The sequence below is a fragment of the Megalops cyprinoides genome, chromosome 23, assembly GCF_013368585.1.
Source record: "Megalops cyprinoides isolate fMegCyp1 chromosome 23, fMegCyp1.pri, whole genome shotgun sequence".
In the NCBI taxonomy this organism is placed as follows: Eukaryota; Metazoa; Chordata; class Actinopteri; order Elopiformes; family Megalopidae; genus Megalops; species Megalops cyprinoides.
Genome location: NC_050605.1, coordinates 14,670,776 through 14,684,851, shown reverse-complemented (window position 1 = coordinate 14,684,851; position 14,076 = coordinate 14,670,776). Strand labels below are relative to the sequence as shown.

The window sequence follows — 14,076 nt, the reverse complement described above, 5'->3', positions numbered from 1 at the left end:
ATCAGTCCCTCCCAGAGAGCTGGCATTAGCATTACATGCAACAGTGTTCTCTTTTTACTTTGATATAAACCTCTAGTGGCACTTCCACATGTCTAAGAGATGTCGCTGAACACTTGTTAAAGATACATAATTAGGTGGGAAGGTGTTAGCCAGCACATTCTGTTTCACAATCTCTGACTCTGCATTGCTGATATGGGCCCACACACTGATAGTGACCCATCTACCCTCTGCACTGCCTGTCTGGTATTCTTTTAAATATATGGACAATGTATTAATGGTAGAACTGAGCTCAAGAACTGCTTGAAATTAGATCCTGAAGATATTTATATTTGAATCCATAACTTGCCACATCTAAGTCACAAGCCCATATCAGAATTTCGGTAGGCCTCTTTAAACCCTAAAAAAATTGATTTTTACTTGCTGATAATGTCTCTTTTTCAGAACCAGTTCAGATATTAGTAATTGCAGTGAAGACAGTTATTAATTGTATCGGAACTGAGATTTTAATATCTTGAAAAATGTGGTTACTTTTTGTTTAAAACCTGGATTACAGTATTAAGTGATGCTATGATGTTAAAACATCAATTCCCTTGTTTGCATAAACAATATCTTTTCTGCCATTTGGCTTGTCATGCTCAGAGGATTCCAGTATTACTTCTTAAGGGTAGATCACTGTGTCTTATGCTGTGATGATATGCACGTCTGTCAGTAAATCCAATCTGTGACGGTATCTAAAGTGTTTCTTTTGTTTCTTCTCATTGCAATGAAAGACAGGCCTACATGTTCCCTCTCCTAAGCAAGGAGATGGACCACACACACACAAGCATGCACAGACCCACACACTCAAAGCACATACACACATGCATGACACTCACACCAATGTACACATACATGGTCACCTGCATATTTTCTAAGTCAAAAGAAAGACCCAACTCCTGCTTTTTCTGGTCAGTCAGTCATAAAAGCTGTTCCTCTGAGTTATTCATGAGACCTGGCCTGTTTTCATAAAATGCAACTGGAAATGTGTGTTTACTTAAAACAAAGCCCGTGTGAATACACCCACACGATCATCTGAGATTAACAACAGCCTTGTAATATATTGTTTACAAGTCCAGTTCATGCAATATTGTGGGAGTGAGAACTGATCCTAAATGCCCCTCTCACCCCTTATTTGGTACAGAGCACAATTTTCATTGCATTCTTCAGTTATTCATAGAAGCATATGGAAAGCTACTGTACAACAATAGATGTAGAATGTACTGAACTTGGTGTAAGACCATCTGTCTGAGAGTCTGGGGGAAATCCAGTCAGAATGAGTGTGAAGGGCAGGAAGTATGATCTTAATGTTCCAGCAGTGTGAGAAACATGGATAATTGAATCCCACGCTTCACGATCGAGGTGTCCAGGACTGAGTTGAGTAACTGTGTGTGTGCGTGCGTGTGTGTGTGTGTGTCTGTGTGTGTGCGTGTGCGTGCGTGTGTGTGTGTGTGTGTGTGTGTCTGTGTGTGTGCGTGCGTGTGTGCGTGCGTGTGTGTGTGTGTGTGTGTGTGTGTGTGCGTGTGTCTGTGTGTGTGTCTGTGTGTGTAAACCCCAGCTGTCCCTGTGCATTAAGCCCTACATCAGCAGGCAGTTCATTCTCACGGTTACTGTGCCTCACATGCCTTTAGGTCCCAGAACCAACAGCTGGGTTATAACGCACCCACAATGCTGTCATTCATTTATTACGACCAAGGCAAATTGCACATTGTATTATACTGTATATAGATATAGTCACAGCCCCATGCATGAGACAATACCCTGCTGGAATGTGAAGAGGAGAAGATACCCCCACATTTGATCTGCCCCCCCACTCCACCCCTGTTTGTTTTATTTCACAATGATGTGCTTTTTTTTACAATGCTGTCACCCTCGGGGTCTCTGTGCTGTGTCTCAGACTGTATCTCACACTTTTGTGGGAATGTGGGGCTGGACAGTCTCTGCAAATCTGAGAAACGCCGGTTCTCTGGTTCAGCTCTGAGTGACACAGGACACATGTGAGCTCTGAAATCATTGCGTGTACATTAACCGGCATAAACCACACAGCTCTAAGTGTCACACGCTTCTTCCAGCTTCCTTCCTCGGTACTGACAAATTGCAATGTCCCTGCTACATGCTGACCCCAGTCACACTTGTGGGAAAGGCTTTGACTTAACGTGTGACATTCTTATAGCACTGTTTTAGTGTTGTTAGTGTTGTTTCCTTGTGGTTCAAATGTAACATTTTTATTGTTGTTCAGTACTTATCCAGCTGTATTAATGGCCAGCATGCCACAATGAGGTGAGCTACCTGTATGTGTGTCACTCTGAATAAGAGCATCTTCTCAATAACTCAGTAATGTCTGCAAGAATAACATTTAGCATGCTTGTTCAGTATATGTGTCAAGATCTGTTTAAAGTGGAGTTTCTACTTGCCCCAGGAATAGCCTTTAAGATGAGGGAGATTCAGTTTGTAACAATAATGTAATGACTAAGGGCATTGTGACGTGGACTGAATGTGGAAATTTGAGCTTCAATTTGCATGCAGAGTTAGAACAGCTCAGTAGCACCGGTTGCTGTAGTGAAGGTGTAGATTCCTTTGCTGCATGAATAACACATTTTTCCGTTTACAAAATAGTGAGGATTTTCATCACGAAAGATCATTTCATGATGCAGGAAATGGGTACATATGATTGGTCGCCCATATGATTGGTCACATATGGAGAGCTCCCAGGGGTCTGCATGCTCCTCTCAGAGGAGATTTGTTCCTCTTATACAGTAACATTCTGGATATTGCAGTCCTTGACCTAAGAATATACAGTGAAATCCCCCCTCTCTGTCTATGGTCTGGGAATGTTTCCTTTTCCACTGGGAAAATACAGCAAAACTCCCACCCTCAACTGACGCAATGTGTACAAAAAATGTTTTTTTTTAATGATTTTATGATGGTTATACAGACTAAACACTTTATCCTCAGCACCCTGCTAGCTCCTTCCAACAAGAATCCCTTTCCACTGGCTTCTTTTGGTTTTTCAATCAAAGTCATTTTCAGTTGACATAACTTAATCGTTTTGTTTTCCCCAGTGACTGCATTTTCGTTGACTTCACACGGTCTGCCTTCATTGACAGTCTGTGAAGATTATAGCTATGCAGACTCGCGCTCTGCAGAGTAGTGATTACGGGCAAACAGCGTCCTCAAGCACAGCTTCTGGTGATTATAGAGACAACATCCTGTTGATTATCATTGTGTTCGGCAAAGGTCGAGTTTGAGGTCTCCGTTATGGAGCATGTTCATTTGGTCAGATTTACTAGAATGAAACTGCAAGTGAACCTTGTAGAGTGTGTCTGTACTCTGTGCTGAGCACATCAATGCTCTGTAGTGTGCAGCGCATCTGAACTGTGTCTAACTGAAGCTGTGCTCTGTGTATGATGCATCTACGACTGAGTCAGTATGCTGACTGGCAAAGGTGTTTCTTATCGCGCGGGATTGCCGTGCTTTTAAATGAACAGAAGCTGTTTTTCTCCAGTGATTGACTACGATGAGCGTGGAAGGTAACTGAAGTTGTGTGCTGTATGGCTTGTCTGTACCCTGTGATGATGATTGCCGGCGCTGTGCGTCTGAGTGATGGCACTACACCCTGTTGAAGATAACCGAAACTGTGTTTTTGTTCTGCGCGTCAGCGCTGCGTGTGGAAGATCACCCCTTTGTTTGCCGCCATTCATGCCGGCTCCTGCTGAATTAATGGGAAACCGAAGACTCGACGGAGGCCCAAACACAGGGCTGTGCACGGAGCAAAGCACAATGCCGTCTCTGCAAACAAAAACGATTAAACAGGAAGCGGGCCAATAAAAACCCGACAGCTTGCTCCGTACGGCAGCCCTTTTAAAGATATGATAATCTCCCCTCGATTGTTGCGCTGCTCTGTCTTTCCATCAGATATTGGGACTGTGTGCATGAGACTAAGCATTAAATGACAAAAAAATGGTGTCAGGCTTTCAGCTTTGGACTTTGGGCCAACCTGAGTCAGAAACCATGATAAAGGTGAAGAGATAAAGCCTTCAGATCCGGACTGTTATGGGAAAATGAGAGTTAGCGATAATCTTCGGTTCATACAGGGCTGAATAGCAAAGTAGTTTCCTTTCTTTTCAATGGAGATGATCTAATTTCACCTGTTGAACTGATTTAGGATGCTGAAAGCTGTTTATTTCAATCAGCTTTTCACATTTAATTCTTCACCCAACAAGATAGGTAAATCCTAGTCATACCTATCAGCCTTTTCCCAGTTGTGCTACATGTAATAATAAACTAACTACTTCTGCTACTAATATTAATGGATTGCATTATAGTGCTTTTCAAGTATCTCAAAGCCTTTTATAGTGAAGACAGGGTGATTCACTTCAACCACCACCCATGTGTAACGCCAACCTGGGTGATGCATGGCAGCCATTTTGTCCCAGAACGCTCACCACACATCAGTGGAGGTGGAGAGGGAGGGAATTATTCAACCAGTTAAACTTGGGCATTATTAGATGAGTAGATCAAACGAGTTTGGGAGTGATTGGGAGTGACACCATGGACCTCCCATCTCCCCATCTCTTTTTGGTACATAGAACCATAAGAGAATTATTAAAAAGGTAATCTCAATTGAAATGTTCACATCAATTGCAGGGGTTTGAGTACAACCACATTTCAAAGTCTGCAGAAGTGCTGAGGAAATATTACAATGGTCATCCTCACCAGTGATGATTCACTAATAGCACATAAAGTGAAGCAGCTGGCAGAAAGATTTCCTTTCCTGACTGTTTTCTCATTCTTTTCAGTCTCATTACTCAGCGGATGACCCCAAAGCATGATGGGAAGGCGTTTGGGGTAGGCGGACTATGAGATGCTGAGATTAATTATCTTAGTTGAATGGAGTCACTGCAGGATCAGATCCCCGGTTAATAGAAGAAAATGATAGATAATATATGTATATAGAGAAGGAGGGAGAGAGACAGAGATAAAAACTAAGAGGGAAGGAGAGAGAAAATATCAAGCATTGCTGCTGTGATAATGGTATTATTAACATCTCACTGCAAGGAAGTGAAATCTAATTTGCCACTGGCTTTGCTCTCCAACGCAGTGGAGTGGATTAGCGCTACAACAAGACAGCTGAAATCGATCTGGTTAGAGAACAGACACAGTGGGAGAATCACCCCAGCTTTGCTTTTTCAAAGTATGAGACTGAGGCGTAGGATGTGTGGTAAAGAACAGGATTATAGAACAACAGCACTGTACAGGTGAATGGCTGACCCTCACGTCTGCATACCATGTGTGACCTGCTCCGACCTGTAGCTGACCTGCGGGGATAACACATGCAGGTAAAGACAAGAGAATATAAATCCCTGAACACACAGCGCAGCATTGTAAGCAAGCGAACTTGTGAGTGTATCTGTCGCACTATATGAGCTGGCTCAGATTTCTCTCCTCAGAGTCACTGGAGTCAGGGCTGACTTACCACTGTTAATTAAATCAGGGATTCACAGTGTGTGTCAGCAGCACCGAATGAACGGTAGATCAAATAACACTGTTGCCACAGCTCAATAAGCTCCTTACATTCAGTTCCTGTCTTTATCGACTGAGGGCATTTTCATATTAGGCACGATTGCTTCGTACCATACCTGAGTACGTTCCCCCCCCCCCCCCCCCCCCCGCCCCCACTCTCCTGCCGCTCAGCTCTCACATTAGTAATGTTGTCCCGTACCCGAGTAGACTTGCGTGCCTACACACTCCGATACAGTAGGTGGCGGTATGCACCTGGTTGGTCTGCGATCTGCCAATAAACACAAAGAAGAAGAAGAGTACACTTGCGTCATCAAGTGTCAAGTACGCGACATTTGTTTACGTTGTCGCTCCAGTGTAGAAAAGCGCGCCAATCGCAAGATCCCAAGCCCATACAATGGAGTCGACTTTCGCGCTATGCCTAGTATTATTATTTTGGAGACGACGCGAAGAACAACCCTCTCATCTGCGTTCCTACTTTATCATCTATGGCCGTGCAGTTCAGAGGATGAGATCAGCGCTTGCTGCGCGCATACGCAGATTTCGGAGTTAGTTATGACATCACATTCTAAATAGCAGTCCACTTCCGTGTTTTGGTACAGCAGTTTTCACACCTGATGTGAACTGTACCTGAGTACACATGAACCGTACTTGAGACCACCTTTTCAAGTGGACCAGTTCATTGATCCGTGCCCGGGTACAGTACACAGTGTTCACACTAATCAAACGAACTGGACTTTGGGGTCAAGTGTACTCGAATCCGGGCCCGGGTCCCTGATGTGAAAGCCCCCTTAACTGGGGCTTGCCAGCATTCTGTCTTTCTTCTTCCATGGTTCTCTCACTACTTACGTGCTGTTGTGGTGTTATAGGCAACAGTAACTCAATGATCAGACCCTGAAATTGACACACAGGGTGATTCCGTTTTTTCCAGACTTGCCAAAAATCAGAGTGAAGCCGAGCCCTCATTTGCTCACTAGAGGAATTATTGTAGCTCATCGGCTCCCAACACACTACGGCATCTGCGGTTTTAAGATCTACATTTTCGGCAGCAGCACGGTGCATTTAAATCATAGCCTTAGCAAAGTCATTGCAGATTCATGATGGTTATATTGGGGGTAAAATCACTGCCCCAGGCTTGGCCTGGTCCAATTAGCATAGAGGTACTCAGATAAAACAGGGAAGGGACAGGGTAGTTTCAGAAGGGAGATACAAGGGCTGGATACAAGAACGGGAGAGGCTCGGAGGCTGAAGTCATGATTAAAAAACCTGGTATTTACACGTACATGACAACAACATATTTCCATCGTCGTTTGTTGTGTTGTTGACAAAGCTAAGGGCGATCTTCCAGACAACAAGGAGACGGCATCATCAACACACTGCAACAACAGCATGGCAGCGTTGTGAGAACGTTGTGAGAACGTTGTGCATCATAAGGCTGAAACCAGAGTGAGCCCACAGGATGACTCATTCAGCTCTATAGAACCACCCAAATCTGACACCCCTCTGAATAAATAGGCACTTTGTATTCTATATGTAAATGAGACATTTATATCTGACAGTTATTCTTCCTAATAGTCTGGAACTGGCTTTAATTGCTCTATTTTAATTTAATTATCTACACAAGGGCCAAAAGCAATTTATTTTAATTATATCATTGCAGTCCATTACATTGTATCATTTCTAATTAAAGAGTAGAAATGAAAACTTTTACTTCATTAATTTAACTAATTATCTTTGAGACAGTCGGATTTAAATGTAAAAGTTTCAGTTTTTACTATTCTAGTTGGGTAGTGTAATGAATCATACACACTTGTGTATGATTCCTTCAATTTTAAGCATTTAGTGGTTGTTTTTCCTCATTCTTATCAGTCTGGCATGCACTGGAATTTACCAACAGTATTGTGTTAGTTTAAAAAACCTACCTGTTGTCAGAATTCTTTACCCATTGTAAGACAAAGAGCTTAAGTAGTCACATTATATGCTCTCAGTGCCAGCTTTGATCTAAAGTACTTCGTCCTTCATATCAGTAGTTCAATATCCCTAACCCAAATTGCTATATGTACTGTGTGATTTCATACTGTAGCAAAATCACAATTTTCATGCGTTCTGTGACTGATGGATGTTTCTCCACTTTATGAGAGGGTTATTATCATCATCATTATCATTGCTGGGTTGGTTTCCAGTGCTGCTGGAGGTACTGAAGTGGAAACACTGACCTGAGTGCAGTGCTGTGCAGAGACAAGGCCATGTTTTTCCTACGTGCAAGCCTACATCTCTATATCCTGCACTTGTCTCTCTGGAGAGTATGCCACGGCTGACGGGGCCTTTTTTGTCTGGGTGCGAGACTGTCATCATGCTGTTCCAAGGCCTCATATTTCCCTATTTATAAAAACATGCATGCATTTATGATAGCAGCTCATTCATCGCATTTTCATTAATAGTTATTTATGAAACAAAGCCACGGAGGAAGTGAAGAAGGGAATAGGTGACAGGCTTTGTCTGGCTGTCTCTGAGTGAAGACATGTCTATCAGTCACACATCAAATCCTTCACCCTTGTGTCCTCCTTTACTCGAGTTCAATTCAAATTCAAATGCAACTTTAAATAAGGCTCATGGAAAGACTTCATGGTGTAGTCTGCAGTATCTCCAGAACAGGACTACAGATGTGAAATTTATGATAGAATGATGGTAAGAAAATCACTGACAATAATTTAAATATTAAAATAAATATTAGTGCATTAGTCGTCAGTATGGAAATGAAAGCAAAAAATCATAATTCTTACACTTCTACTCTCTGCTGTTATCACTGGGTCTCATGATGAACATACTGGTGATTAACAACTTCATCATTATTAATTAATTATTTCCTGGCAGTTAATACATACATTGCTACCCATCTATTAAGTATGACTCATTTGTCACACTCAAAGCAGTGTCAAAACATGCTCAGCAAGTAGTACGCAGGTCATAAGCTGCCAGCTTCAAAGCAGGATATTATTTAGATCATCATTTTAAAAATGCAAATCTAATTCATGTAATTAAATATTCAGATTCATCTATATTACTATTTTTTATTTCTAGATTTCAGTACAGTTTAATCAAAGTTTTAGTTAACTGTTTAGTTTTATTTAACTGTTAATTTGCTGTTTCGTTAAATAATGAGCACAGCGTTCATCAATGATGCATTTATGCAGTGTTTTTAATTAAAGTATTCACAATGCCTTGAAATGAAGTGTGACCAAAAAATTGACAGCAGCTATGTTCATTTTTATCAGTGTTAAACCTTTCAGAAATACTCCACCAGTCTTCAGAGTAATTTAATATAAGTTGTGTTTCTGGGATAGCACCTGGGGGAAATCCCATAAAACCATGTTTTGTCGGAGGTTACTGGAAGTTCTCAGTGTGAACTTGTATTATATTGTGGTCTCTGTGCAGCACAAAGGAACCCTAACAACCCCACCTGTCTTTCTTCTCCTTTTTGTTTTTTTTTTTCAGCTGATGTGGCTCACGGATACTTCAGAACCCAGCGCAAATTCACTGAGGACATTGAGTGGTCCTACGCCGGTAAGTGTAGCTCAGCTGATTGCAGATCAGGTCACGAGGCCCTGTGTCTGACTTGCCTGTTCACCTGCTCTCCTTTGTCCTCACAGTAGGTTGGCCCTTTCTCACAGCCACTGTGTGGCTCCACTACTCCGACAGGTGCTCTGCACTGTGAGTTTGTTTTTCCATGTCAGGCTTTGTGTTCTCATTCAAAGCCCTGTGAAAGGAAGTTGTCCTTCTGCCTTAGCCCTTCTCATCATTGTTTTTTTCTTTTTTTCATAAACAGTAGCAAGCATCGTTTATCATAACAGTCGATCATATTCCACTGCCTGTCTGGAATTGGCATTTGGCATATACTAAGCTGACACTCATTTAGTGAAAAACAACTGATAGTTAATTAGTGGTACTGTATTAGCAGATCTGATTGAGGATTTTCATTCATTATAAGGTTGCTGAAGTGTTACAACAGGTTTGAGCTTTTGGAAATGCAACCTATGGGAGGCATTGGACACCCCAAACATACGCCAAGCAAATGGGCTTTAATAGTGTTGGTTGATACATTACAACGCTTTCCTTGGGTTTATGTTATTCAGAGAACCAGTGTTCTCTAAGCGCCGACATAATGGTGTCCATGACTGTAGAGGCTTTAAACTTGAGAGGACATTGTGGCAGACATCTTTGGCTCTGAAAGCTACAATCTATTCTTTAACCAGCTGTCTTTAAACCATTGGCAATAAGAGAACTGGGGAGGGGTGTTCAGTTGCAGTTCAGTTGTGATTGGTTGAATCAGATGGATAATGTTTGGGCAGACTGTCACCCTATGCAGTAGTGTTTCCCACCAGCGGTCCTTGAGGAATACTGTGCTTGCTGTTTTTTTTTTTGTTCCAGTCAAGCTCTCAGTTGATTTGGTTTGATTCAGGTTTTCAATACTGAACTGAACTTGACATCACTCAGCAGGTATCAGATTTGGGTTTCTGAAAGTGTTGTGTTAACAGAAGAATGCAAGTAAATGGTATTTCTGTAATTATATCCATTATATGACCTTAAATAAATCATAAATGGAGAAAAACGTTTGGTCCATTTATTTAGTAATTAGCTGTTCAATGGGGCCTAGAATGTTTAATTTTGCAATAAATCAACTGATCTGATCTGATTAAACTTAACTGCCAAAGGTTTAAAACCCGTCTCCAGCAGCACATTTGATTACAGAAAAGCTATAGCAAGTTATATGTAAAATTGTTGAATAAAGGGAAGCATTGAGAATAATAGCTCAATCAAACCTAATTAATTTAGAGCTCGGCTGGAATGAGCACCACCATACACAGTGTGCCCACAGGACCAAGGTTGAAAAACACTGCTCCACACAACTCTTGATCTCCTGTGCCAGGGATGGGAGACTGTGTTTAGAGCCTACAGTATTGTTTGAGGTGCCTGAATGAGTGCTAGAATGACTGGCTCCACAGCTGAGATGAATGGAAGTTGTGGCCATAATCCTGCTAGTGCACGCACTGCTGAACTCAAGGCTAGGCTTACCAATTTTCTTCAATCCTTTTAAAATGGAGCTATTATGTCGTCAAAAAAAGGCATTAGACTTGACTGGTCTTGCTCAGAGGGGTTTGTGTGTAAAGCGGACCTTGTTGTGGAAATGTGGTGGTTTCTCAAGCATCTCTCTTCCTGTTTTTCATCCCTCACTACAAAAAGAAAGGGATTCTCTCATGAAGAAGTGTCCTTGACATAGCCATCCTTCCCTTTTGTTGGGTGACAGTCCCTGAGTGTGAGGGTGTGGGGTCTCGCCATGCTTTTGTGTGTGTGTGAGTGTGTGAGTGTGTGAGTGTGTGTGTGTATGTGTGTCTGTGTCTGTGTCTGTGTCTGTGTGTCATTGTGTCTGTGTGTGTGCACGGGTTTGTTTATCTGGATCGGGCTACTGCAGAAGAAAGACCATCTCAGCAACCTTTCTTTTCTAAATATGTATTTTCCAAACGTGTATAAAATAGACTCCGTAGACTCCGTGAATTTCTGTTGAAACCCAAGAGCCAAAGAGGATGGGAATTAATGGCCTATTTGAAAATATAATTGGAAAGAACATTAATGCAGTTTTCGCTCTCCGTGATCCTCTGAATTCGTTTCAATTTATTCCGTCTCATTCTGGAATTTGCATTTAAATGTGAGGCGGATTTTTTCCCCTCAAATCCATTTTGTCATCATTATAAGATGAGTGGCAGGATCTGGAGTACTGTGAATTGAAAGAGAGTAGAAAGAGAAACTGTAAACTTTATGCAGTTAACATCTATGATATCTCTTTCCTAACATAAACAACTGAAATGTGTGGATCGGTATGGAACGGCCTTAGTGATTTTCACTTTCAGTTTCTTGTGGCATCAGACAACTTTGTATGGAAGAGCTGAGTGAGAATTATCTACTTCAAGAGGGGAAAAGTCAGTATTTACATAGTTTCTTTTTGTTTATTCATTTGTAACCAATGACATATTTTTCATCACTTTAAAATGGAGCTTTGGAGAATCCCCTCGGTTTCATTTCCAGCCCTTTTTAGAAAGTAGGCCAAATCTGAAACTTAACCCCTGGTTTGAAATACAGAAGACAGCCTGCTTTTGAAAATAACCGTGTGCCTCAGAGTTTTATTAGACAATTTATACAAACAGTGAGCCAGCATCCTTGTGGAGGTCACTGTTAAGTTATTTGTCATTGAACTGGACTGGTACATGGATCTCAAATGTTACACTGACAGAAGCGTTTAAATTGAAATGCTCCTTGGTGGTCTCACCCTCCCTGAAATATTCCTTGGTGGTCTTATGACTCAGCCTAGAGAAGGAGAATGAGACTTTTTGATAGTCCCCACCTTATTGGATTAGCTGGAAATTGGCTCGTTCAGAGTTTGAGAACAGAATCTTAAGTGTGAGGGAGGGAGGGAGACACAGGGAGAAGTAGGAAGCGGCACATGTTTTATGCAGTTTGTTTTTGCATTAGCTATGTGGGGTCCATGTGTCTGCTGCTACTGAAGTTCCCAGTCATTGTGTATTTATGCCACCTCGGATGACCTCAAGACCAGGGCAGCGCCACAATAGACAGAGACTACATGGGCGACAGGAAATAGGCACAATAAATGTGGCATCATGGGGTCCAGACACAGACATGGGGACAAGACAGGGCAGACAGTGGCGTTGTTTACCCCCAGGAGTGCCCAGTGTCCCCTACCCCCCATCCCTTACTGACATCTGTTATATTAACTTTACACAGCAAAACATTGCAGCATGATTATTATTCATTCTCATTTGCATACATAAATAGGGGTTAAGAAAGTTTATATTATTGTTTGAGCATGATTATGATGATGATGATGATCATGATGATGATGATGATGATTATTATTATTATTATTATTATTAATATTATTATTAGCAGTAGTAATAGTATTAGTAGTATTATGTCTTTTAGTTCTTCCTTTTACTTTTTAGTATTGCCTGAGAATCACATCTGCAAGGCAATTTCCTTAAGCACTACAGCACACTGTCATCCTGTGTGTGTTATTTTTTAATATAAAATACTTTTAGTATATGGAGAGCAGATACTGGACCAGTATGGGGTGTCTGAAGGCTTTATTGTGAAGCAGCAGTGTTTCTGAAAGCTGGATGGTGATGTCTGTATTCCTGATGGCTCTGATTTGTCTTGGGTTGGATCCAGGAGTTTTGTTGAGGGGACGTTGTGTAAGTCTGCGTGGGAGCGTGTTTCGGTGGTGTAAACGCGCGCGGCCAGTGGACGGGTAACTGTCACATGTGGAGAGGCCTTGTTTGTCATACTCGGAGTGATTTGTGTGTCAATACAAGCGCTGGGGCATGAATAAGTGAATTTACATGTGAAAGAGATCACTTCAGTATGAGACTCTGAGAGAGAGGCAGAGCAAAATTAAGAGACAGAGTGAGAGAGAGAAAGACAGAGAAAGAGACAGAAAACATTTGGCTCTCATCGCTCTACAGAAAACGCATACCTTGTGTCAGCAGATTTTACCAAGTTCAAACAAAAGCACTCACAGAAACTGCTGGGTGCATATTACTATTCTTAATTCCAGTGACACTTCTGTGTGTGTGTGTGTGTGTGTGTGTGTGTGTGTGTGTGTGTGTGTGTGTGTGTGTGTGCGTGTGTGTGTGTGTGTGTGCACGGATGTGATTATGCATGTTTCTGTATATGTTGATGTGTATGTGGGCTAAGGTGTTACACAGGGTTAGAGCGGCTCTTCCACCCAGCCACTGCTCTGTCCTGATCCCCAGGGGGTCCCTGGGATCCTCTGCTCTGGCTTACCCCTCTGCGCTCTCCATCTGCTATGGCTCCGGCTCTAGCCCAGGCCTCGTGCTCTGACAAGCGGGCTGGACACTCAGCCACAGTGCTCTTTGATCTGTCCTCTCTAGCATGACCACCGGGCTGTCAGTGTTATTGCCTTTTTAGTCCTTGCTGAGGGATTTGCGCAGAGGAGAGACTGAGTCAGCCCTCCCATATGAAAGCGCAATAACAAACAGGACTATTTACACGTGTCAATATCCAGATGTGTGGGCCTTTCCTTCTCTCAATAACTGTCACTGGTTCATCTTAAGAGCCATTTGTTTCTAGTTTCTCTCACCTTTTATGGTCAGGAGGTAAAGCTCAGGTAAATTGTTAGCCACTGGGGAGACTACACTAAGTCGATTCATTACATTACACTATCAGTATTTAGCAGATGCTCTTAACCAGAGTGACCTGCATAGGTTACAGTTTTTACATGTTATCCATTTATACAACTGAATATTTACTGTTTACTATTTACTATTTACCTTTCAGTTACAAGCCCTGCTCCTTTCCCGCTGTGCTCATTGTCGTCCCATTCCGTGTTCGGCTAACGACTTCCAGTATTTACAGTCAGTCATTGGAGAGACAAGGAGGTCCTGTGATGAATGGTTTTCCCTCAGAATGGCAGGGGCAGAAGTTTCAATA

The 14,076-nt window shown here is 42.1% G+C and overlaps 1 protein-coding gene across 4 annotated transcripts in view; it reads left to right on the top strand.

Annotated features, from left to right (window-relative positions):
- ptprz1a (protein tyrosine phosphatase receptor type Z1a) overlaps nt 1-14,076 on the top strand; it is a 63,516-nt gene that overhangs the window by 11,386 nt on the left and 38,054 nt on the right. For all 4 annotated transcript variants that reach the window (XM_036517675.1, XM_036517674.1, XM_036517673.1 and 1 more), the window contains exon 2: nt 9,052-9,120. In XM_036517675.1, coding sequence (XP_036373568.1) covers nt 9,052-9,120 — 69 coding nt within the window. The remainder of the gene's footprint in view (nt 1-9,051; nt 9,121-14,076) is intronic.